This window comes from Limulus polyphemus, unplaced genomic scaffold (genome assembly GCF_000517525.1).
Source record: "Limulus polyphemus unplaced genomic scaffold, Limulus_polyphemus-2.1.2 Scaffold4332, whole genome shotgun sequence".
Lineage (NCBI taxonomy): Eukaryota > Metazoa > Arthropoda > Merostomata > Xiphosura > Limulidae > Limulus > Limulus polyphemus.
Genome location: NW_013669942.1, coordinates 35,144 through 62,274, shown reverse-complemented (window position 1 = coordinate 62,274; position 27,131 = coordinate 35,144). Strand labels below are relative to the sequence as shown.

The following is a 27,131-nucleotide window of genomic DNA, read 5'->3' as shown; positions in this document are numbered from 1 at the left end:
TGTGTGTGTGTGTGTGTGTATATATATATATATATATATATATATATACACACACACACACACACACAACAAAATCACATTGAATAAATGTATGTTATTATAGCATAACAGACAAATTAATGACATACATATAATTTAAGATCAATAAGGGACTTGTTGAACCATCTAAGCCATCTCATTTGCTATACTAAACTCTAAAGTAAAAGTTTAACACTCAAAGCCAGTCCTTATCATTCAAATACTTATTAAGCCTTCCCTTAAGCTCCCTTAAATTTACTGCATCCACTACATCTGAAAGCAATTCATTCCAATGGCTAAAATGCAGCATATTATGTGGTACATATCATTAAATCAGATTATACTTCTGAAACGTTGTTCTTCAAAATAGTTTGGTTTATGTATCTCTCTAAAATGACAGTTTTTTTCCAAAGTAAAACACTTTTTTTTTATTCTGGAGAGTACCAATATACTTATCTAATCATACTATAGTGCATTTTTACATGAGTAATTTAAACAAAGAGATTGTCATATTACATTAATCTGTCTATTAATGAAAGGAAATAGGAAGTAGCCTTTTTTTTTTTCAAGTTGTAATAAATCATGTTATGTACAAGGTCCTGATTCTAATACATTATACTGCTTTGTGTCTGTACCTTTAAGCAAAGCTTAAGCTGTCGAAAGAAGAGCTGATGGTGATGACGGTTGCAGAAATTGTTCAAGAACTAATCAGTGCTCACAAAGAAGGAAAAGATGTGAACCTTAACAAGTAAATATTGAATTATGTAATCATTAGCTCTGAATATAAGTTATGCAACAAGATAGACAATGCTAATATGTGTGAAATAACCAATTTCTTCATTTTTCTTTTAAAGAAATTATTTTTGGTATTGGAGATGTGATTTCTAATACTTATTAATTTTATGTTTTTTATTGATAGTGAAGCAAATAACTTGTAGGTTGAATAATCTGTTACTTCTCTGACACATTAGTTATTTCAGTATACAGGTTTGTGATAGAATATGTTTTAGTTATTTGAAAAGATACTATGTTTGTTATATAAAAATTATATTGTTGTTTTAATAGGATAAAAGGAACTATTTCAGCTAAGTTTGGACTGGAATCTCAACCTAGGCTTGTTGACATCATAGCTGCTGTTCCTTTGGAATACAAAAAAGTAAGATCAGGTGATTTATTTCATAACATTTCATTTTATTATTATTGTCAGATGGGTGTTACCAAAAAGGACTTTTGCTTGAATTACTATTAAATTTGTACTATAATATTTTAAACACATTTTTGGAAAGCTTCTGAAATTGCATGTCAGAGTTTTGACTCTGACATTTGAGTGGATTACCATAAGGCTTGTTTTGCTGGATCCATGACAAGATTTCAAAATTATGGATTCATATATATTTCATATTTTGCCACTTATATGTTTCTCAAAGGCATATGTTTTCTTTAACTGAACATGCACAAGGTGGATTTTGGCATGGCATGGTCTGATGACGGGGGGTGCTTGACTCGTAATATCAGGGTCACAAGTTCTGATCCTGTCACTAAACATGGTTGCCCTTTCGACCATGGTGGTACTAGAATATAATAGTCAATCATATTTATTGTTGGTAAAAGAGTAGCCCACTGGCTGTAGATGGTGTAGACTAACTGCCTTCTCTCTACTCTATCACTTTTCAATTAAAGATAGCTAGCACAGATAGTATTCTAGTAGCTTTGTGTGAAATTCTAAAACAAACAAACTGGGTTTGTTCATATTGGAGAAAGAATATTGACTATAGTTCCAAATTAACAAAGTGTAGGTACACAAAATGTGGCAAACTTTCAGTATGATATACAATTTTGTTGTACACACTAAATGAGATGTGTTACAAATGTAGTTGTACTGAAAATATGTCTTTGAGCTGCTGACATCAATGTCACTCGTACTCTGACAAGTCAAAATTCTTACCAATGCTATAAGTGCTACCAGTTTGGCTGCCAATTTAGATTTTATTTTTTAAGTCGCACGCTCAGTCCTTTTTTGGCCACACCGAAGGTGTTTTTGATTAGATATCATGACTTTTTGTCAATACACACCAACAAACCACAGCACGTAAGAAAATTACACTCGATATTAACCCACGTTAGCTTTAAAATTGCAACACTATTATTTGGAACAGATCTGTACTTTACAGAACCAACCAGATTCTTTAAAATATACGGTGGTAATAATTTTTTTTTGTAAAATAGTGTTAATAACTTCCTTTATAGTAACACCATGGAATTTAGATGAACAATTTCTTGTCATCACCTGCATGCACAGGATGCAGCTGTATAAAGCATCATTATTTATGCTAATTGCTTAAGCTAATATCACGTGATACTAAATGCTCTTTAGTTTTGAGAATTTCATAAAATTGAGCAAATTTTTGCTTAAAAGTTAGCAATGAATAATAACCATCCACCTGTGATTCTTGAGCAAGAAACTGCTAATCTAGTTTGCTTGGCCTTACCAATACTTGTGTATCTGCTCATCCTTTCACATTATACTTGTGCTTCTGTAAATCAGCCATCTTTAATTCGAAAATAAAAAACTAAAAATAGTCCAATTACTATTATATGAAGCTGTCGTAAAAATTTCAGACTGATCGCTCATGTGACTCTGCATAGGCAGGCACAAAAATTTTGATCAAATTTGAGCAGTTTTTTGTCAAATAACTTTGCACATGTGACCTATATTTAAATGAAATTTTACACCTAATTGTAGATTGTAAAGATCTTTCAGTGTATCAACATTGAAAAAAATCCATAACTTATGTTTTTCTATCAAAAAAAGTTTCCATACTTTCGTTGCGAAGAAAAAAGAAAAAATCCAGTCAAAATTGGAGATTTTATATCTCGCTTAATAACATTAAAAGGTTTTTAAAAATATTATCTACAACTGCAGAATTATCTTCACTATATATTTTTTCTTTAATTTTAGTTTTATTGATTATATTTACTTAATTTACTCTCTACAGAAGTTATTCCTAATAACAAAATTGTAAATCATTAACAAGGAAATCAGGATTAAATTGAGATTAATCAAACTTTAAAAGAACAATGTCTCTGATCTCATTCTGCCCTTTGGAACTACTTTCTACATTGTTGGACATGTTCAGTTTGTTGGGTATTATTACTCGTCAATATAATTTCCATTATAAAAAGCTCCTGCAAAGGATAGATTGCAAGATCAGTCTTAGATGGTATGAGGATGGGTATTATCTTACTGTTACACAAATTCATCTCCAACAGCACCAGCAAAAATGGGAACAATGGGTAGTAAGATCTCATCCATGTAATGTCATGCTCAGGAATCCTCTACCCTTCAAATAGAGGTCTCTACACCCCTGAATGCAGATGCCAGACCACAATTGAGCCACTTCCAAAGGCATCATGGTAGATAGTGTTACAGGCCAAATATCACTCTCTTTTACATCTCGCATGTCAATCACTTGAACATACACAAATCCTGCTCTCATCTATGAAAGGTACGGGGATCCATTGCTGACGGGTCCAGATAACATGTTTCTGAGTAAGCACCAGGTGGGTTGTTCAGTATCTTGGGGCTAGTACACGGACTCTAACTGGTATCCTGGACCTGGGCCCAGCCTCATCAATCCTGTTCCTCACTGAAGCTCATTTCTGAGGCCCCTGGGGCTGCTGGTATAGTTTCTAACGGCTAGATTCTACATATATTGGTTATCTACTGCAACTGTAGCTTTTCTGTGACCCAGGCCTGGCCTCATGACGTTATTCTCCTGTGAACTGGTATCTTCACCACAAATCTACTGACCACAGAGTGTGACATCCCATGACCTGTACCATCTCAGTATTAATGCAGTCTAATCCTCTAATAAGCATGCTAAATTAGAAAAAGACTGATAACCTTAAAACATAAATATTTAAACAAACTGCATTATCCTTGGATTACCAAATTATAAATTTGTTTCTGCACATTAAAATATTTCAAGTTAAAGCACCAACCTGTTAGACTTAAAGCTAGATAGAGTTTATGAAATCAACTGTTTTAAACTTAGTTCTAAGTATAATTTTATTTTATTTTAATTTTACAACTGTTAATGTAATAGTTCTCACCTTTAATGATTGGCGTTCTTCTGTTTTTCAAGCAAATAAAATGTTCACTTTGCTTCATCTTCACACCATGATTTTTTTTTTTTTTACTTTCCATCATCAACAAATCACTAAACTTGTCTTTCCATATACAACTTTAGTTGGTGTGAAGATTTGGTAATTGTGTGCTAGATTTATCCTTGAATTTTCAAACCAATTTGCAATGAGTTTGCTATTAAGGTAAACTTTGCTTTTATGTGCATAGAGATATTTGTGTATGTGCGTACATAAATATGATATGTTGTTTCTTACTTTTCTTTCATTTTGTATTCAGGTTCTTTTGCCAAAGTTGAGAGCTAAACCAGTTAGAACTGCCAGTGGGGTATGTCTATATATATTTACTTATCTCCTCAATATGATTTTGTCTTATTATACTTCATAGAATTACAAGTTAAATTTTACCGGGATAAAAAAAAATGTAGATAACTACTATCTACAGTATTTATGTTTTCAAACATGTTGCTTAATAATAAAATGGTAAACAATGATTTATAAACGTAATGAATTGATTTATTTTTGGAGGAACGTACTACATGTATGTTCCCTCAACAATAAATCATTTCACTATGCTCATAAATAATTGTTTGCCAACTTATTATTTTATTAGCATAATGTGCTTCCTTACTCAAGTAAACGTGTTGCTTACATTTATTTTGAAATTTGGTATTCCAAATGAAATATTTTATTTAAAAACTTTTTTATGTGCTCAGATTGCTGTTGTTGCTGTAATGTGTAAGCCACATCGTTGTCCCCACATTAATATGACTGGAAATATTTGTGTGTAAGTTGAATTATTTTTCATTTCTTTACTGCAACCATTGTCACCTGATCAAAAAAAAATATTAATAAACGTTATTTTCACAGGTATGAATGAGACATGTCTGACAGTAATGTACTTTAGTATTATGTCATATAAAAAAAACAACTTTTTGAAAACAAGTGGAAATAATTAATAGTTTGGTTTTGTTCTTCCTAGATACTGTCCTGGGGGACCAGACTCTGATTTTGAATACTCCACTCAGTCATATACTGGCTATGAAGTGAGTTTCAAATTTTATGAAAAAAGATTGAAATGCCTCTCTATCTATTCAGTTATCTTAATGTAAGTCATCTTTCTTGTAGACCACTAACACTTTGACCAAAAGCATAATTTCAGAACTGATAAAACTAAAAACTGAATTTTTAATAGTACTGTTATTCCTGGAATTGTTATCTTAAGATGTGAAACTCTATATGCATGTATAATTGGGATGAATTTAAATTTTGTGGTATTCCCATAAAAACTGATTTTCCCACAAAGCAGTCAGTTAAGAATGCTAGCTGGAGGTTTGGAGAATATTTGACTACAGTGTATAAAACTCTCTCCAATCTACAAGTGGGATTGTCCAGAAGAAGGACTCATCACTGATTATCTGGGAAATACTATAGAAAAACAAAACAAGGGCAAGTGTTTATCATTGTGCATTAAACAGACAAGAGCAAGATAAAGACTTTATATAAAAACAATTATCAGTTTAGTGTCCACACAATAAGTTAAATTAAACCCAAAACTTGAAATGGAAATTAACCTCTAACGAAGATTAAAAAATAAAGCTACAAAAGTTATTTTACCATTTGTGCAAAACTAAAATAAGTGTTTAAACTACAATTAAAATAAAACCCAAACTCTTATGCTTCTCTCTAATGTTTAAGTAAACAATTAAATTCACTAACCAAAAAGTTATAAGCAAAGTTAAAATACTGAAACTACTGACATTAGTTAACACAAGATTCTTCAAGTTAAAAGTAAGCTAAAAAAAGCTTAAGTTCTATCTGTTGTACTATATTACAAAACACTTGAAAAATTCTAAAATCTGTCTGACAGAGGCAAACCTGGCTTTATATAAAAAACGAAATTTACAAAGTAAAATTTGCATACAAATTTCACCTCACATTCAAGATCTATTTTCACTGAGAGTTGAAATGTAGGGGTGCAGTTACCCTGACTTAACACTTATCCAATTCACCAAAAGGAAAGATAATTTTCAATTCCTGGAAATCGTGTGCTATTTTCCCTGCAAGAAAATCTGCTAATTGCCAGTTAGTAAACCCACATCCTGCATGCACCCAAAACAAGAAAAGTTAAACTGTTACTTGAGCACATGCATGTGTTCAAACTGAGAACACTAAAAAGCACAATAATTTTGAAACAATTTACATTTTAACTGAGGGAGTTGCAGGCACATAGCACCATCCTGTACTACAACTTCAAGCAAGAAACTTTTGTGATCAGGTATGAAAAAGTTGTTGAAAAGGAAATGGCTAATTATCGTCATAGTTGGTTTATTTTTGGTAAATTATTGCAGTTTCTTTGTGATATAGAATTTTTTGTGTTTATGATATTAAACATAATTTGTAATGTATATATATATATATATATTTGGAAATTTTAGTATAAATTGATATCTATATACAATTTTTTTGTTATTGTTGTACACCGTAATATATTTCTGTAATTCTGGAATAGTACATTGATGAGACAAATTGGTATATTTTTATTCCAAGTAAAGCCTTAGGTTTCTGGAGAGGCAGAGTAGTGAAAGGTTTGATTATACAAAATGATTTTTTTTTGTGTGTGTTTTATAGCCAACTTCAATGCGTGCCATTCGAGCAAGATATAATCCTTACCTTCAAACTAAACATAGACTGGAACAGGTTTGTCTTTACTTCCTATTTTTTGTTGTTCCATCGTTCTTTTATAGATATTCAGTTATTTACTTGAAATTTCTACATGAAGGTTTCATCCCCCCCTCCATGCAGTCGTATAGTTAACTTTATGCTTATTTATCTCAATATATACATTTTACTTATATCACTGTAATCTCCAGTTCATGTTTGTATGTAACCACTTGAAATTAATAATTGCTAGTTATTTCATCTGATTTACTTTTTTGTTAGTGTAATTACACTCATTTGGTCAAATGTTATGCATAATTTATGTCCAAATTACTTCAAATATGTATTTAAAAACACAATGAAAGTACTTTTAAAAGGGCCCTCATGAGCCAGTGGGGTATGTTTTTGTTGAAAAAAACTCTCCAATCTGGTTTTTCTTAATTTGAACTGAAATTTTTTTTAACATTCTAATTAGCTAAAGAAAAAGCATTTTCAGCACTCTTTCAGCATTGGGTCTGCAAAAAATAATTTGAAGTGGTAAGGTGACTGAAATCCATCAATGCATCACGAGCTTAATGCAAGAAGCATGGAAGTCTCCAAATAATGCGTAAAAGTATTCAGGAACATTTAAAAACACTTTGGTAGATATTGTGCAGCAAGCTGAGTACAGTATTATGCTTGTAGGTTGGCAATTGCTTAATTAATGATGCTGATAATGTGGCTTTATCGATATATACTGAATTTACTCACAGTGCGTAGACCTTAGTATCAGGTAGTATGGAGACTTGAGGATGCTGTATTTCACTTAAAAATTTATCAATTAACAAATGAAAACTTGTTTCGAAAAGATATGTCCAAAACCACCGTTTTGGGGAGTTTCCAGATTGAACTTATTTTTAATATTCAACAAATTGTAGTGTAAAGACGTTCCTGAGGGATGTGTTAAGAACATTTATTTAAAAAATTCTATTTTCATTACATTTTAATTTTTATCTAAACCTTTGATTTTTAAAACAAAAGTACACAGTCTAAATTAAAGCTTCTTGATATACTAATATAAACAGGTTTTTGATGAGCACCAACCCTTGAACAACTACATAGAATTGACCATACAAAAAACAAGGCTGCTTAAGAAACAACCTTTAAACTTTGACCTTATGCCTTATTAATTGACATTGCAAAACAAATTGTAACTGGGAATTGGAGTCTTTTTAAATTCAAAAGGGTAATTACTTGGTAGCAAAGTAATTCTTGGAATGAAGACATCTTCATATTTGGAATGACCAGTTGCTTCAATAACATGTGGCAGTAAAGTCTTAACAACTAAGTTTGTGCTATTACATAATTTTGGAGGATCAAAATTTCTGAACAGCATTATTGGTGAACCGACCTTTAATTTCAGAATGTGACCTGGTGTCTCTGGTGGTTCAACAGGAATTCAGTTGGGTGATTTACAGCATCAACTGTAATGGGAACAGTGACAGTTGAGCTGTAGGTGAATTCCTGTCCAGGAACCTTTTGCAATAATTGATCATTTATGTCATGAACAGTATCATTTCAAGGTGCAAGAATCGCCCTTTCACTCAACCATTAATAATTTTGACAAATATTAGGCAAAACCTTTTCCTTTAGCTCTTCTGCATCCTCAACTAAGTTACCACATTTGTATGGAATAGTAATGTTGTTGTGTGATTGATTGATCGATTGGAAACTTTTCAACACTAACTTAAGAAGTGGTTCCTGAATTAAACTGTTTGCTTTTATATCACCTAAGTTTTTAAAAACAGAGAAAATAAAAATTAACATGTACATTACATGTTCAACATAAACATCATTGTTGGCCTAACAACAATATTGTGATAGTTTTATTGCTAAGCGATGATGTATATTATTGAGTATTACCAAAAGGAGCATGACACAAAGACAGAAATTGAATTAAAAGCCAAATATTAGTTTTTCTGGGAAAAATGGTGGGAATTTTGCCCATTCATGGCACTTCTGGGGACTGTAGGAGTCACCATACCAAGTTTGGTGGTGATTGGTCAAATAGTGTGCGAGGAGTTAGCAGACAGACAAACATACAGTTTTGCTTTTATATATATAGATAATCTGTTCAGGTCTTCATTAATTCCTGAATATTTTCCCTAATATATGGCCATGTTACAAATGTATTATCATCATATCTGAGCAAAACCTCTGTGTGTAAACAAGATGTTTAGAGAGCATTAACTTGAAAATGTTCCATGTAGAGGTTACTGAGTACTTGTGATAGGGATAAACCCATGGGTAGGTCTTCTTGTTTTTGATAGTACTTATTTTCAAATTGGAAGCAGGTTGAATTAATACAGTAAACTGCAAGTTCTAACATGAAGATTGTCAGTTCTATCATTTTCAAACTATTGATGGAATATTTGTAGTTTGTTAGGGGTTGGTGCTTTAGTGAAGAGGTTGGATATATTGATGTTGATCATTGTGTCGTGTGGCTGCTTTTATAATCTGTAAAGTGTGCTGAATTCTTAACATAATATTTTACCTATTAATCATGATATTGTATGTACAAGTTATCTAGCTAACTGGTGAAACTGGGAATCTCTGTTGTTCAGTATGTAATGTGTAGTGTAATCTTGTTTGTGAAATTTAAATATATTACAGATCTATATGATGGTGCTGTGGTGTACAATTAGTTGTTTGTCACTTCTGTTTCATGTTCTTTCTGTGTTAGTGATTGGGTTGAGTATGATCTTTGTGTAATGGCCCTCTGCAAGTAGATTTTTGGAATTTCATGGAATACTCCTCTTTGTTCAAGATTACAGTGGTATTACTTTTATTTGCTGGTAGAATTGTTATCTTTCAGTTTTTGAGGGCAGTTTTTCTCATATGGTGCTTTATAGATTAGTAATTTGTATGTAATTATAAAAATATATTCATGATGTTAGGAAAATATGTAGGTTCAAAAATAAATTTAAAAATACAATACCCTTTAACTCGAGCACTTGTGAATTTGGAATGGTACGTTTTTAGTTTTGTATGTATTTTTAGTTATAAGTATATATAAAACCAAAACATGTACAAGTTTCTACCTTTGAATATAAATAAAAACACTAAAATCCTTGAACTCTTCTGTTTCTTTGTCTTTCCTATTATTTTTTACCAGTTTCATGACTTCAAATGTCACTCTTTAGGATGTAATTTTTACAGATAATCTGTAATAAAAACATTTACATACCATTTTTCACCTAAACATGAATAACTTGAATTAAATAAATAATTTAAAAAAAAAGATTAATAACATCAAATACAATCCTGATATCAAATATATTTTCCTTTTTTTAATTCCTTTGTCATTTTTCTTTTGATTAATATTTTATTTTATTTGTATATTTTTTTCTTTGTATAGGAAAGAAGTTTCCACAATTTTTAACAATTTCATACAAAATATACTTTTTACTTACTTTATTTTCCTTTTTGTAATTCTTAGTCAGTTTTTACTGTTGCACAATTCCAACTAACCTTACTCAACTACTATCCCCTATGCCCTCTTACCTTTATCTGTTGCCGACAAATGTTGTGAAATATGTTTAAAAAATTAGCCTCTTATGTTTTGTATTGCATATATAATAGCTCACAAAAAATAAAAATTACATAATATCTATTTAAAATTTAAATATTTGAGTTTATTACATTTTCTAAAATAAGTAAAAATTGTTAAATAGTCTTTAAAGTTACCTAAATTAATTATTTATTATACTATATACAAAATTTAATGTACATAATGCAAATTAAGTTTTGTTATGTTAAGCTAGATATGAAGAATTACGACAAAGTTTATCTTGGAGTATGGATTTTTTTCACTACTATTTCAGATATACAAAAATTTGTATTTATATTTAATTTCTGTGACCCTTATCTTTGCAGCTAAAACAGCTTGGTCATGATGTTGACAAAGTGGAATTTATAGTCATGGGAGGAACTTTCATGGCTTTACCAGAAGATTACCGTGATTACTTCATTCGTAATCTTCATGATGCTTTGTCTGGCCACAGCAGCTCCAATGTAGCTGAAGCTGTAAAATACAGTGAGAGATCTAAGACAAAATGCATTGGAATTACCATTGAAACCAGACCAGATTACTGCTTGAAACGTCATTTGAGGTAGGTCTCAAGATCACTTCAGTTGTTATTACTGTTAAATTAGAATAGTGTCATAAATGTCACTTAAGATAAGTCTCAGGTCAGATTACTGTCTAAAAAATTATTTAGATCGGCCTCTGGATCTACTGGTTCAAAGTCACCATTGAAAACTAACCACTAGGTTACTGATTAAATTTCACTTTGTGATATGCAGGCATATTATTTTCTTGTGTCTGATTTAAGGAACTTAAAAAATCTTCAATTTAGTTAATTTCTATGGAGTTGTAGCATAAACACTTGGGCCAGAAAGACATTGATATTATCTTGTTATGGTTCCTATATTTCTTTGTTCTAAATAATAGATAATGTCTATGCTGCCTATGAAAAAATTGCAGTAACATATAACATCTGAGTTGAAAGGATTACACTCTAATGTCCTTTGCTGGCTGAATTTGATACGGTATGAATGAGAGAGCTGAGTAATTCCTTGAAAGAACAAAGGCCATGAGATGATGCCATCTAAAGGGCAAAGAAACTGAGCTTACATGTTGAATTCAGGTGCACTTTCTTAGTTCCATTCTACTTGTATTTCATTGTGACTAGTTTGGCAAAGATTCATCTTGAGTAATGAAAAGCTGATAAGCTATTCACTGATCCAGTAGAGACAATCGTCCACTTGTTTACACAGGTACACATACTGTTTTTTATTATATTTAAATATAGATTGTTTTTACTGCTCCATCAAATATGTTGTTATTGGCAGATCTAACCATCTAATCAGGGAAATCAGTTCACCCGAAACTACCACAACTTGGTAGGACTTAGAAACATCTGGGTCAGACCTTTCATTGAAAATAGATTATGTTGCTGTCAATTTAGGATTTGGTTATATGAAACTCCTTACAGTAACTTTTACTCTTCCATTTTGTGTATGTAACATTTATGTCCAATATTTTAGTTAAAGTATTGACTGCCTTTACCAATTTTTTTCTATTAAATTGAGTTATATGAGCATGCACTATTTCATCCATTATCTAGGTCACTGTGCACTTTATAATTTGAGCAAGTTTGGTAAGTTTTATTGAATTAGTCTGATATTGGTATCCATGTGAAATATAAATTAATCTAAGGAAGACTTTAGTACAGTAATGATATCATAAATTAAAAAAGGAGTTAATTTGAGGAAAATTCTGTAACTGTTATTTCATTACAGCCTATCCACTAAGAAAACTACTTCTGGTCACAGTGACTGATTACTAATTGTGTTACCAGTCACCATACAAAAACACAGTCATTCCTTGACAGCTATTCACTCTTAACTCTTGATAAATTTATAATTGTACATATAATTATGGAAAAAAATTACATGTGGAAAAAATCTTTTTATGTTGTAGAGCTATTTTAACTAAACATATGTTCACAGGCTCAGACAAATTGACCAACTGTTTCAGTGAAGCTGTATATGCCAGTGTTTACTATATTTCTGAATTCACTATGTATCTTATTAAAATTTGGCAAGCTTTTAGTAAACACTAGAAGTCTGTTGTAGAAAAAAAATATTATTTTAATAAAATGTTTTTACTAAAGACTTAACTGTAAATTTTGCATTCTTTTTGTTTTAATCTGAATGAAAGGTAATTTTCATGCCAAGAACAAAAAATATTTCTTTTCACCTTACAGTTCTGTTATTTTATTCACATAACCTCTAGAACCTCCTGAATGAATATCAAAAGTTTCTTCCTTCTGTTTCCTTTTAATTTTATGTCAAAAGCAATAAGCAATAGGGGGGAGCTGATTAGCTGATTTTGATAGAGCTAACATAAACATACAGTGATTACTGAGTATAATGTTTCACAGAATGTTGATTTCATAGAATTTTAGACATTTTAATTTTACTGAAGTTTTGTTAAGCTAAGTTAAGAAGTTTATTCAAAATAAATATAATATATGTATAAAAACAATGATTTGTGGTACTTACTGTATACTCAAATAAAAGTTTTAGATGCTCTTCTATAAACTTTGTTGAGTCTGACCAATTTGGGTATCCAACAGAAACTTCATGTAGCTTTCAAATTTGCATTTTGGAACATATATATTAGTCAAAAGAATAGGATGTCCCAAACCTACTATAAATTACCTGTCTTTGTAAGTGGCTATAAATAGGTTTAAAACATTTGTTTAATATCTATAGCACCAAAATATGATCACCATATACCAAGCAATTCTGCTTACTATCAGTTTACAGTTCAAACTTGTAACATTTATATAGAAAAGAATCTGCTCTTTCTGTTGGTTATAAGCATGTCTATCTGCCTTGTAAATTTGAATAACAAACTCAAAAGTCAGCAAGAAAGAGGAGGGGCTTCTCTTGTAGGTTTTACAACTTTTTTGTTATTTCAGTAAATCAAGCAGGTAGGAAGTTCAGATTTGTAATTGCGTATAATTGAATTTCTGATTGATTGGAAACACCAACAGCCAATTTTTAGGTTGAGAAATCAGAACTCTGATGTGACACAGAAAAACAAAGATCAGGAATTTTTTTGATCACTGCTTTCTGAAATTAAGACTAACTTAACCCTCTCTCCATAAACATCTTTTTCTGTGCATGTCAAGGGGTTTTAGTAAGTTACTTTCAAAATTTAATTAAGCTACTATCTTTTCATGGTGTACCAATAAGTATAGCATAAAAATGTAGCCAATAATCCATATCTTAATAGTATACAATCTTACTTTTATAAGGCAATATTTAAAAAAAAAATCTAAAATTTCCCTTATTGTGAGAATTGTGACATTTGTTCTCTAGGTATCCCCTCTTCTCTTAATTTATTTACCACTCCTCCAAGAAGTGTGAAATTTAACATAAATTACTTATTATAATATCGTAACCACTCATTAAATCATAGTTTTCACAGCCTTCAGTCTTATTTGGTTACAGAACCATGGAATAGACAACTAGACCCATCTTGCCATGCCTTCATTTCACATCCTCTCTTTCATAAATTGCCAATAATTCTCTCTGCCATTCAATACTATATTATTTATAACATATAGAAAGCCAAAAGCAAGGTTTTTCATCTATTCAGTGATGTATTATATTATGTTGTTTTCTGTAAAGAGAATTATCAATTTTGCTTTCAGTTCAAGCTTCATTACCATGGGAAATACATCAACAAGCTTAGATGAAATTTTAATGGCTGTTGTTGCATAGTTAGAAAGCCAGAAAAACTGGTATAGTTATGGGATGTTACCTGCTTTTTGCACATTATTATTCTATGTTCTTTTGGTGCATTACTTTATTAAATAAAAAATTATTTAGTGCAGTATTACCATTAGTATAAAAAAGTAGGGTTAAGTGTCATCAACAATTGAGAGTAAATAATAAGACCCAGGTAAGTACTTTTTTCTTGCTTTTCATGTGCATTATATATTTATTACTATAAAAGTAAAATGTGAAAATAGGAAACTTATGTTAGTTAAGGTTAGATTAAATGAAATGAATACAAATAATAATAATATAATAAATTTTCATGAGATATGCACACGTATTGCTCGTGTGTAATGTATTTAAATAGTGTAACATGAGCTGCACACTTGCCAAGTGATTTATAACTTATAATGGTGTGAATAGTAATTAGTCAGGGCTCAAAGGGCAATAAAATTTAAGTATAAATGGATGTATATTGTTATGAGTGTAAAGCTGTTTAGGATAAACAAATGTGGTTTCTTATTACAATTTGAAGTCACTCTAGAAAGAAGAAAAATGGTTATTTAGATTCATTTCAATCTTGTTTTGGTGATTATCAGGTCAGTCATATTGACCAACCATGTATAAAGTTAGTGTAGAGAAAATAACAGATAAAATATAATGTTTTACTGAAAAAAAGAATGTTTGAAATATATTTAGGTGGTTTTAGAGATTATGCAAATAAAATTTGAAATTTTTGAGACGAATAAAAGTATTTTTAATTTTAATGTGGAAATCACTTAGAACTCTGACTAGTATTTAGAAATACTATATACATTCATGGAAAAATCTTTAATAAAAATACTTCATTCAATAAATTGATTTTTTTTTGTGTACAAACGACTTGTAATGTTTCTAAAGATATGTCAAATTTTGTGAAGATACTCATACTGTATTAAAAGTTATAGTATGAAAACTATAACAAGCATAAAATGGTTACAAGGTTGGTCCTTGGGACCGAGCCTATAGTGAGAAATTTAATACACATGCACTAGACAGCTATCCATCACAAAGGTTTTGCTGTTACTTGTACTAACAAGTGGATCTTGGCTGATCGACTTGCTTTTGAAACAGTGTGTGACCAGTATTTACTACTTAACAGAAATGCTGTATTAATGAGAGCTTTTGTTTGTGAGTAGTTTTGAACTAATGTTTTATATACTTCATTTATGCTATCAGCTCAAAAAATAACTATGAAAACCTGTTATCAAATCAATTGAAAAAGTAAGTAATTACCTCTAAAGTGGTAATAAATTCGTAGCAAGTTATTTAATTAACATGTTAGCACTCCCTATAAATCAGAACTAAATTTTATGTTTAAACATGTCATATATATGTTATTGAGAACTTTTTTTGCAATATTTTACCACCAAGCTGTGAACTGTTCATTGTAACAGAATTTTTAATTTTTTTGTTTGTGCTATTAAAAGATAATTTTTAACAGAAACAAATTATTTTTAGGATGTATTTCTTATTTTCTGCTTTTTAAGCTTTCACCTGCACATAAATAATATCAGTCTTATAGTAGGAGAATATATTGTTGTTATTGAAGATTGTTGTATTCAGCTAGAACTTATCATAGAAAAATATATTGTTGTTATTGAAGATTGTTGTATTCAGCTAGAACTTATCATAGAAAAATATATTGTTATTGAAGATTGTTGTATTCAGCTAGAATATTTTATGGAAGTAACAGTTAGTTTTTTTTACTGTCAAAACATCAACAGCATTATTATTCATTAGTATTCAGCTTGAGTACATTTGCAAGGTAAATATTTCTGCAAAGAAGTGAACTAAAAATAAACTGAACACTGTGATGTGACCTCCAGTAACATTGTAAAAGGTAATGGCCTTGAAACTGACTTGCTATGAGAAACTTAAGACATGGATGTTGGGCTTGTGTTGCGATGATTAAATTTCCTCATAAAATGTCTAATTTTTTTCCTTTAGCCTTGTCTAAATATACAGATTATTTATTATACGAATAAATTGCTAAGTTTCAAGAAGGCTATAATTAGTTCTTAGAGCTTATGAGTGAAAACAAAAAAGAATGTGTTATAACAGTAGAAAGAAAATAAATCCAAAGAACATGTACATTTCGGACAGATAAACAAAATAAGAAATACAATACCAAAAAAATATTTGATTAGTCGGGAAACATAACAAAAATTGGAAATAAAGGGAATTATGAAAACTACAATTGTTCCCCTTTCCTGTACCTTTTAATCTAGTTATTTATTTTATCAATAATATTTAGTACTTTCAACTGATATTCTTTTGGGATTTATAAGTGATTTATGTACTAATTGAAGAGCAGAAAATAGAGCATTTGTATTGTAAATTTGATGAGTAGTTAAGTTGATATTATTCTTGTACATCTCTATACATTGAAACAACTTGCTAAAGGTGAATTTTTTATGAGCTGAAACAAGTTGTTTATCTAAAAATAATCACAAATATTAAAAACACAGTAATACCAAAAAACATCTTTAATATGGATGTTTTGGAATTTCCTTAAATTCCATCATCTGCTTTAATGTCTCAAAAAAATGTTAGTTCATAATATTTGAACTACAAAAAGAACATTAGCATTGAGTGAGTATTTGCAATCAAATCAGAAGTTTAGAAAGAATAGATTTAAATGCTAACAACATAAAGAAATGTATGATAAAATGTGTGACATACACATGTTTAATAAATAACATTGTTAAAAGAAATTATTATAAAGAAAGGCTTAAATATAAGTATAAACATTGTATCTGTAAAATAATAATAAATATCATAGAAAAACACCTAGAACAGGGAGGAGTTGATGTTATTATTTAGTGTTGGGTAATCATTGAAAATAAAGAAACTTTCTTTAATAAAGAGTTTGTAATCTGTGGTTCTGTAATCAAGAATTTTTCTAGAAGTGTGGGGTTAGTGTTATTCTCACTGCAAAATCAGATATAAGACTCGAGTGTATTAGTTAGCTTATATCCACTTCTTGCTGAAATTCCCATATGCTCGTACGAGTTTAAAACTTTGTTTGCCAATGAAAGGAGTGATAAGAACTAGTAGATATCTTGAGACAATGTGTGACTTTTTGTTAAAATGTTTTGTGTGATAGGGTGTAAAAAATGAAGGGGATAACCATTACTTTGTAATATGTTATGAGTTTTTGAAATTTCTGAGTGAAGACAGAAGTAGTCAGAGCAGATATTATATGTTCTGCTTAGAAGATTTAGAACAAGGTTATGTTTGAAGGAGTCTGGTATGAAACTGTTGAAACAAGTGCAAGCTAGTAAATGTTTTCATACAGTAAATAGATGTGGAAAAGAGATTGTTTATTTGGATGTCTAGAATAGAATAAAAAAGCTAAGTTATTGTTTTCTTCCATCTCACATGTAAAGTTTATACATTGATGTTTTGAGTTTAGGTATTTTAAAAACTTCTTGTTGTGATCAGTGTTGTGAAAGAGTAGGAAAGTATCATCAGTGTACCTTCTATATAATACTGGTTTATAATAAAGGGGCAGTTTTTCAGCCATCGACATTCGTAATAACATAGAAAAATATTTTCAAGGGTCAGACCTAAAGATGATCCCATTGCCACCCCATCTATCTGTCATAAAGATGACCATTAAAAACAAAGTGATTGTCCTTGAGGGTCAATTTAAGAAGCTGTTCAAATTTTTGTTGGTTAAATTTATAGTGCACAGCATTTTTGATAGGGAATAACTGTTTAATAATTATTTTAATACTTTTTTTAAATATTTATTATAAAACTTTGTTTGCCACCTGATGAATCAGTTGAAAATAACCACAGTTTTAGTGGCATGAACCTTTACTTTCACTCTCTCTATGTATTTGAGTTTTACCCAACCTTTTCATAAAGTTCTACTTGATGAATTTTATTTAAAACAGATTAGTGGCTCACTAAAGTAAGACAGTATGTGAAGGCTAAAATTGTATCTTTTAAGTAATTACTGGTTTGTTTGATTTCTTAACAGACTTTCTTGGTTTTGTAAGCTTTTTGAAGTATTCTTTAAATCCTGCTACAGGCCAGGAAATTCATCATTTTTAGAGCAAGGCCATTTGGCCTTGAATTTTTCTTTCATTTTCAAGGGCACCCAGATAAAAAAAAAAAAAATTCACTGGAGGCTAAGGCCACAGTACACATTAATGTTAATGGAATAGAAATGCGTTTCTCAAGTAGTTCAGTAAATATGGTAATAGTTTTTTTCATTGGGGACTTGGGAAGCTGGCCTATCCTTCCATATTATGTTTATCAGGTAGGTAAGTGTTAACCTTAACCAATGATACTTATGAAGTAACTGTATATCAGCTTTAAGATAAAAGAAAAAGAGGTATGCTGATCCAAAATGCCCTGTGACCTTAAGATTCCTAGGTTTGCCCCTCCTGACCCCAAATTACGTTTGACCTTAAAATCATATACAACATTTAGGCACCTCTCTCCACATATTAATTTATCTAACCTTGAGATGGATCAAACAAAATCCCTGGGAGGAGAAGCATTTTAAAGGTTTCCAGGATTTGAATTCTGGTAACATTACAAATCATGAACAACTTTCAGGTATCTCTATCCATTTATTAATTTATCCAACTTTGATGAAAATCACACACGTACACATTAAGAGAACAAGTGCTTTATGAGATTCCTAGCTTTTGACCCCAGATGACCTTTGACCTAAGAATTGTATACAACTTTTATGTACCTCTATCCATTTATTACTTTGTTTAACTTTGAGAATGATCAGACAAAATTTCTGGTAAGAGAAAAAGTTTCAAGGCCTAATTTCTACCAACAAAATTCAGGCCCATCATATCTGACTACTTGACTAAGATTGACGAACATCAGTTACATGGTCTTCGAACAGCAGCCCTTTGAAAATCTTGACAGACAGACAGATAGATAGAAAGTCACATTGCCATGGCATAAGATCAACATTCTATTTCCAAACAATACTACTACTAGTATTTTTTGCATAATATCTAACGTAGGCCAATGCCAATAAATAGTAAATTAGGTGTGCACTACAGTATAGCAAATGATCGTAACCTATAAATCATGTGTTGTGCACACATTGCATTGTGCAACTCACTACTTATAATCAAGTAATGTTAATCATAGCTAGCTAATGTTGTAGGCCTCAGCCTTTGGTGGGTTTGCACATAAAATTTATGGAGTTGAATTATTGACATATCCTATTTCACTTCATTTTTTAAACAAGAGGGAATTCTCTATAGCTGCATCACTTGAAATTCTTTTAGGCAAGAGTAAATTAATCTATGAGACCTTTTTTTCCTTTTTATTACTCGTAAGGATCTCTACCAACCTACTCTCAAACTAAAATTCTTTTAAGCAGGATTAGACTAAATTAATCTATGAGACCTTTGGCATGGTCAAATACATCAATCAAAATTGTTTGTCCTCCTGAGTCATAAACTGTAATTGGATCTCAAATCGGTCAAGAGATGACAGAGCTATGAGCTAAAAGTTTGTACTTGAGAAAAACTTGGAACCATTCTATGAGCTGCTATGCTGCAGTTAAAAATCAGGATGTAATCTACATAATTACCAAAAGAAAAAAGTTCCAATTTCTGGTACTTGGCTGCCACAGAAAAATTTTTTATGGCATTCTCCCTCTTAACTCGTTCCTTTTTCAGCTGGTTTAATACAAGGAGTATTTACAGTCATGTACTTCACTCTGACCAGTGACAGCAATTAGTGCTGACTTTGATTGTCATGTACTGCTGTCACTGTGGGTCTTTGTGTAAACTCTGCAGGTTTGTTGTTTGAGTGCCAATTTCAATTGCTTGCTACTACTAACAGCCTGCTGTATGGTATGACTCAACAAACTATGTTTTACTGCCAATCAAAGCAAAAACTTCACTCCCTCCATTACATGCATTTTATGTGATATATTATTCGTAACAAGGTAGTTTCTGTAGGTTGCAAGTTCAGTGTTTGTGATTCCCAACAGTTTTCCCTACACTCCGGTTGGCAATACAAATCTAAATCACGAGTGCATGATGACCAAAGGGATACTGAAGGGTGGCCATTGTGGCTGTGGATTTTAGTGATTTTCTGAGGGCATCATGGCCATTTCAAAAAATACAGCAACAATTGCCACAATGAATTTCTTGCTCTGCCATTATTCTAATAATAATTTTTCAATACCAGTCTAATAATGAATTAAATTACTGTGTAAGTCCTACTGCATAACACCCTTCAGCACAAGTTCTAACTTACGCAAGTAGAAAAGATTATTCACAAAAAGTTTTTATTTTTCAAATTTATCAGAAAAAAATAATTTTGCAAAAAAATAATCTGATACTAATTTAATTATTTTTAATTATTATTACCTTCTAAGAAAATTATTATTAATGTCACTAAAGAATTTATAAAATCTAATATGATACCCTTGTTTTCAATATAAATACATAAAATCTTGTGTTTTAATATTGTTAAGACCCTTCCCAGTCATTCAATGTCCACACAAACTGATGCTATTTGAGCTCAAGAGGAAATGCTTTAACTATTTTAAAATTAACAATTTCTTTTTTTCACTTTAGTGATATGCTTTCTTATGGATGTACACGTCTAGAGATAGGAGTGCAAAGTGTGTATGAAGATATTGCTCGTGACACAAACAGGTAATTAAGATCATTGTAATCCGTGCACAGAAAACTAATTTAACTGCTTTAGAAATTCTTAAGTATTCTAGAAGATAAATTTGTCTAACAAAAACATAATATAAAAATAACCTATCCATTTTATTTGTAGATTTTAAAACAACCATTTTCAAATTGTCTGAATCCTTTCTATCCTTTTGTGACAAGTTTAGGTCACTTTGGAGCATATACATAAATCATATTTTCAAGTGTTTAATAGTAAAATAAAGTGACCTTCCCAGTTTGAATTTGTTTGATTAGTTTTAATAGTATTTGAGTAAATCACAAACACCTAAAATTCATTCTCAAGGTTTGATTTCAAATTTTCTTGCCCATGTTTAAAGTAACAGTAGTAGGTTTGCACATAAGTACTTAGTTCAAACCCTGTAATTAATACTGTAAGTTGTTTCAATTAAGTAATAGTAGGCTTATTTTTTCTAATTTAAATAAATCTCTCCTTTTATTGGCCACTAAACAAAATTAGTGCTTTTATGACAATAATGATGCTTTTGAAATTATATATAATTTAGGAAACCTTTGATTTTTTTTAAAAAGTTGAGAGCATATTAAAGAAGTTATCCACTATTATTTTGTCCCTTTGGAATTATAATAATCTGAAAATGCTGAGCAAATTTACACTTTCATTGAAAAACTTTCAAAATAACATAATTTAAAGTATGAACAAAAAGGATCTCTTTAAGCTTTCAAGGCTGTCTTTGAGAAAACGATAAAACTACATTTAATTTTTCAGAAATCATCAATTCTCATTTTAAACTTTTGTAAAAAAGCCTACTTCAACTACTGCCAATGGTAACTCCTTACATAAACCAACTGCCTTGGTAGAAGAATAAAACTGCCCTAACTTTTATCCAAACATTTATATATATATATAAACTTTTATTCAAACAATATAAATACTCTTGTAGACTCTTTTAATTGCAAACAGTGATACTTAATTTTATTTTGTTTATTCAATTAACTAATATATATATGTTGCAGTGTGTATTTATTCCTTATACATTTTTGAGTAGGAAAGGGGGTTTCAATCTTTTATTATAATGTTCTTTTTTAATATTGAAGTATAATTCTCTATGGTTGACTTTTGCCATCTTTTTTATATTTTTTATAGAGATTTGAATATGTTTCAAACAAGTTTATTTGATGTTTAACTGTAAGAATCAAAGTTTTTATGAAATAACATATTTTGCCACCAGGTGCTAAAGTTTATTGAGCACTGCTACACCTATTTGTTATTAGATATTGTACTAAATAAGTCTGTTATGCATGAAGCCAATTTTTATAAAACCATATGTGATTCAACAAAATGTTATTATGCTGACCAAAGTTTATTGTAGCATGAGTAATTTAAAATAAATTACTGCAAAAAAAATTGGTTTCTGCACATATTGGATGTGGTTATGTCAGACAGGTGATGTTCAACTTCTCTCAGATAAGAGTAGCTCAAGATTCTATTGATTCAAAACTAGGAACAGATTGTGCTTGAATAGCTTTGTACAAGTATCCAAAAACAAACAAATATATTACTATAATGTAAGATAGTAATATAATGTAATTTTGTTTCTACAGAATCAGTTATTGTTTCATTCTTGTATGAGACTCAGTGAGTTACACAGTCAGTTTGTCTCACAAAACTAGAATATCAACAATGTATGTGGCCAAATGATTCAAGGATGATAAAGTAGGCCAGTTGTAAAACAAAAAATAACTTGTAACACATAAGAACAATTATTGACAATATAAAAGTGAAATATAATTAAATAAATGATATTGAATATAACTGGCAGAAACTAAATTAAGAGACAGAAGTGCAGTATTGAAACTTAAAGAAATTAAGTATAGCAGAACACTTAAATAACCTTAATATTAGAAGGGAAATAAAAAATCTGGCCAGCTTTCTATACAAAGTTGAGCTCTTCAAGTCCAAAATTAATTTCTTGGAAAATAAAAAGCTTTGATTGTACAAGCACCCTAACCTTTGATGGTTGAACTACTATTCCAAATTCCTTGTAACAGTTGTAAAGGTGACCTCACACTTTAACATCATTTATCACTGATGCAATGCTGTCCTAGATGATGGTTAAGGCAACTTGTAGTTGTACCTGCCATGAAGATTAGAAACCTTGGTCAAGTTTAGCTCTTCATCTATAATGGATATCCCATTTCTCAACTAGAACATAGAAGTTTTTTAGATCTTGCATTTGAACTTGAATATTATCTGTAATTTCTGTAGAAGGATTTTTTTATTTGATAGCTATCTACCACAATATTAGTATACAAATATACTGTGTTGCAAATTTTACAACTTGTATGCTTGTGATAAAACATGGTGTCTTTTTCTGTAGAGGTCATACAGTAAAAGCAGTCTGTGAGTCTTTTCAACTAGCCAAAGATGCTGGATTCAAAGTTGTAGCTCATATGATGCCTGATCTTCCTAATATGGACTTGGAGCGAGATATTGAACAGTTTATTGTACGAATGAGCTTTGTCCTTTAATTTCTATGTATAAATTAAAACATATATGTTACCATAATAATTACTGCATGAAAGTCAAATCCTTGCACTTGTGAACTGTCAAAAAATGTGTATGTTATAAATGTGGAAAATTTGAAATGAAGATGTTTATTGTAGTCATCAGGTTTACATTTTTAACTAAAAAACTGACAACAACTGGTTACAGTTGTTTTGCAATTCAAAATAATTATTTTTATATGCACTATTACTAATATGGTTGGGGGCACAGTTTTATTTACTCTTAGTTTAATTAACAGGTTATTGAATTAATAATGCTGAAGTTTGTAATTGATCCTAAACTTGAAGGAGTTCACTGATTTCTTTAACTCAAGTGCAAGAAATCTAGTAAAAATACTTGCAGTTGATGATTAAAATAAGTTGATAACATTGTTTTTTACATTAGATGCCTTAAGTTTTAAAGGTAGATGGGTCAAACTCTATAGTATTTGCACCAATTTAAATTATCAATTTATAATTATATTTTTTATATATAAAAAAAGCTTATTTGAGACAAGTGAGATAACTACCTGTTGCTTTAAAATGTATATTTTTTGTATCATTATTATGAATATCAACAAAAAAGATGTTTGTGAATGACTGGTATTATTAGTTATAATGTAAGTAAAGTGTAATAATGTTAGAATTGAAAACAGATGTAAAAATGCATATAAAATGTGGCTTTAAAAGTTACAGCATGTCAAATGTTCATGCATTAATTGCCTAACAGTGTAAAGTGTGCACATGATTATGTGGTATAAATAGTTAGTTAAACAAAAACACAAATAAATCTTGATACTAATAAGTAAAATGGGAATAATATTTACTGTTTGTACCATATAATACGTACAATACGTAGTGCACAATAGTGTTACTAAGTTGTTAATCCTTAACTGTTATTAGTAGTTCAATACTGTAGTGCACAATAGTGTTACTAAGTTGTTAATCCTTAACTGTTATTAGTAGTTCAGTACTGTAGTGCACAATAGTGTTACTAAGTTGTTAATCCTTAACTGTTATTAGTAGTTCAATACTGTAGTGCACAATAGTGTTACTAAGTTGTTAATCCTTAACTGTTATTTGTAGTTATAATGTTTTTAGTTTTGTGCAGGAATTTTTCGAAAACCCAGCATTTCGAGCGGATGGCTTGAAGATCTATCCTACTTTAGTAATAAGAGGCACAGGTTTATATGAGCTGTGGAAGACAGGTCGCTACAAAAGTTATCCTCCAAACACTTTGGTTGAACTAATTGCAAGGATACTAGCCTTAGTTCCACCCTGGACAAGAGTATATCGAGTACAGAGGCAAGTGTTCTCTGAAGGGTTTACCTACTATCTCATTGAAATACATAGCAAAACTCACATTTTTTGATAAAAATTACAGGTCAATGGGTTAAACAGAAATAAAATGGTGGAAACTGACATTTTTTGTTAGAGAGAGTATTGTACATTGTATATAAAATAAATTTTTTGCATATGCAAATATGATTATTAGAAAACTCATTTTAGCATGTTTGACCACTATAAGAAAATAATTAGATAATGATTATATCTGAATATCTTCACTTTTTACAGTATTATTTCTAGAAAAACATCTTAATGAGAAACAAAATGCTAGAAAACCCTTATAATTTACTATGATGCAAAATCCACGTACATACTTGTAGAGGGTAATACAGAAAATTAATTTGGATGGCCATAATTGAGTACAATTTTCTACATAGTGAAAGTGTGCTGCGAAATTGAGCTGAGAATTGTAGGGAATGCTCAAAGCAAAAAAATAATACATACTTTTTTAAAAACTAATAGATGCTTTTAAATGTTATGTTGTATTTATGTGCATCTACTCAAATGGGCCTTAGGTTAAGACCAAATATCAAAGACGGGATATAGAGAACAAATGCCCCCCAGTAGCACAGTCTGCGGACTTACAACGCTAGAATCCGGGTTTCGATACCCGTGGTGGGCAGAGCACAGATAGCCCATTGTGTAGCTTTGTGCTTAATTTCACATAAATAAATAAAATAAATAAAGAACAAATCTGTGCAAAATTTTAATTTGTTTTTATTTATTTGACTTTTTATTGTTTTGATTTCTAGCCTAAATTTTTCATGACATGATTTTTCGAATTTTGGCACGAAGAACTTTTACATCCAAAATGTATTATTGGATGATGATTAAATAAAAGAGTAAATATTGAGCATAATAACACATGTAACATGTGTTATTATGTAACATTATGTGTTATTATGTAACATGTGTTATTATGCTCAATATTTACTCTTATTGTGTCTGAAAGTTACTACTGCAAAAAACTACTAAAGTAAAAGAAAGTTTCCTTAACATTTTTATCTTTATAGATTGGATAGCATATAAGTATATATATTGATTACGTGGTTTTCTGTTCACGTGATACAATAGTTGAAAAGTAAATCTATCTATGTGTTCTAAGGTGATATCTATCGATCTAACATATAGGGATATTCCAATGCCCCTTGTGACATCTGGTGTAGAACATGGGAACCTAAGAGAGCTTGCCCTGGCACGTATGAAAGATCTTGGAACAAAGTGCCGAGACGTAAGGACACGGGAGGTAGGCATACAAGAAATCCACCACAAAGTTCAGCCTTATGAGGTGAGAAAAAATATCTACATTATGAATTTGTAGATTTTTGTAAAATTGTTATTATTTTTTAATCTGTGCATTGCCTATTGAGATAATACATTTTATGTACAAAAAATAAAAGGAAATATTTCATTAAAAATAAATATGGCATATTTCTGTGCTTAATTTGATGATGGTGCCCAATGAATGTTAAAATGACTAATCAGAGCAGAAAAAAAAATAGTGTTCATTCTTAAGTACCTTGAAACTTAGCCTTAAAGTATAGGAATAATTTACAAACATGTACCGAAAAATTAACAAGAAATTAGATTATGAAACTTCTGCACCAAAGTATGTAACAAATGAAAACTGTGGAATTACTACGACAACAAAGCGAACAAGAAATGGGAATTCAATCTACTATTATAATACAGTGAAGAAAAGGCATACAGGCATAATGCTGTAATCAACTCAAAGAAAAATATGAATTCCTTATTAATGCTCCAATACTGGAAATAAAGAGAAAATACAACCACAGTAATGGTAAAGTGACAAAAAATGATATAGAGAAGTACTGATACACAGCAGTGAGAAAAAGGAGAATTATAGTACTGCTACTACTATATTAAAGTGATTGAGAATTAGAATACAGAATACAACTATGATACAATGAAGAAATCATAATACACAACTACTGTATGATAAATTGAACAAGAAATTGGAATACACAACTACTGTATGATAAATTGAACACGAAATCGGAATACACAACTACCGTATAATAAATTGAACAAGAAATCGGAATACACAATACTGTATGATAAATTGAGCAAGAAATCGGAATACACAGCTACCGTATGATAAATTGAAAACAAAATCGGAATACACAACTACTGTATGATAAATTGAACATGAAATCAGAATACACAACTACCGTATAATAAATTGAACAAGAAATCGGAATACACAACTACCGTATGATAAATTGAACAAGAAATCGGAATACACAACTACCGTATGATAATTGAACAAGAAATCGGAATACACAACTACCGTATGATAAATTAGAACAAGAATCGGAATACACAACTACCGTATTGACTAATTGAACAAGAAATCGGAAT

General features: G+C 30.4%; 1 protein-coding gene across 1 annotated transcript in view; it reads left to right on the top strand.

The window, feature by feature from the left end:
• LOC106470977 (elongator complex protein 3) overlaps positions 1-27,131 on the top strand; it is a 52,811-nt gene that overhangs the window by 12,866 nt on the left and 12,814 nt on the right. Inside the window, exons 2-12 of the mRNA XM_013931563.2 lie at positions 661-766; positions 1,084-1,174; positions 4,442-4,489; positions 4,878-4,948; positions 5,144-5,207; positions 6,793-6,861; positions 10,738-10,973; positions 20,775-20,855; positions 23,237-23,363; positions 24,514-24,707; positions 25,881-26,037. Of these exons, the coding sequence (XP_013787017.1) occupies positions 661-766; positions 1,084-1,174; positions 4,442-4,489; positions 4,878-4,948; positions 5,144-5,207; positions 6,793-6,861; positions 10,738-10,973; positions 20,775-20,855; positions 23,237-23,363; positions 24,514-24,707; positions 25,881-26,037 (1,244 nt within the window). The remainder of the gene's footprint in view (positions 1-660; positions 767-1,083; positions 1,175-4,441; positions 4,490-4,877; positions 4,949-5,143; positions 5,208-6,792; positions 6,862-10,737; positions 10,974-20,774; positions 20,856-23,236; positions 23,364-24,513; positions 24,708-25,880; positions 26,038-27,131) is intronic.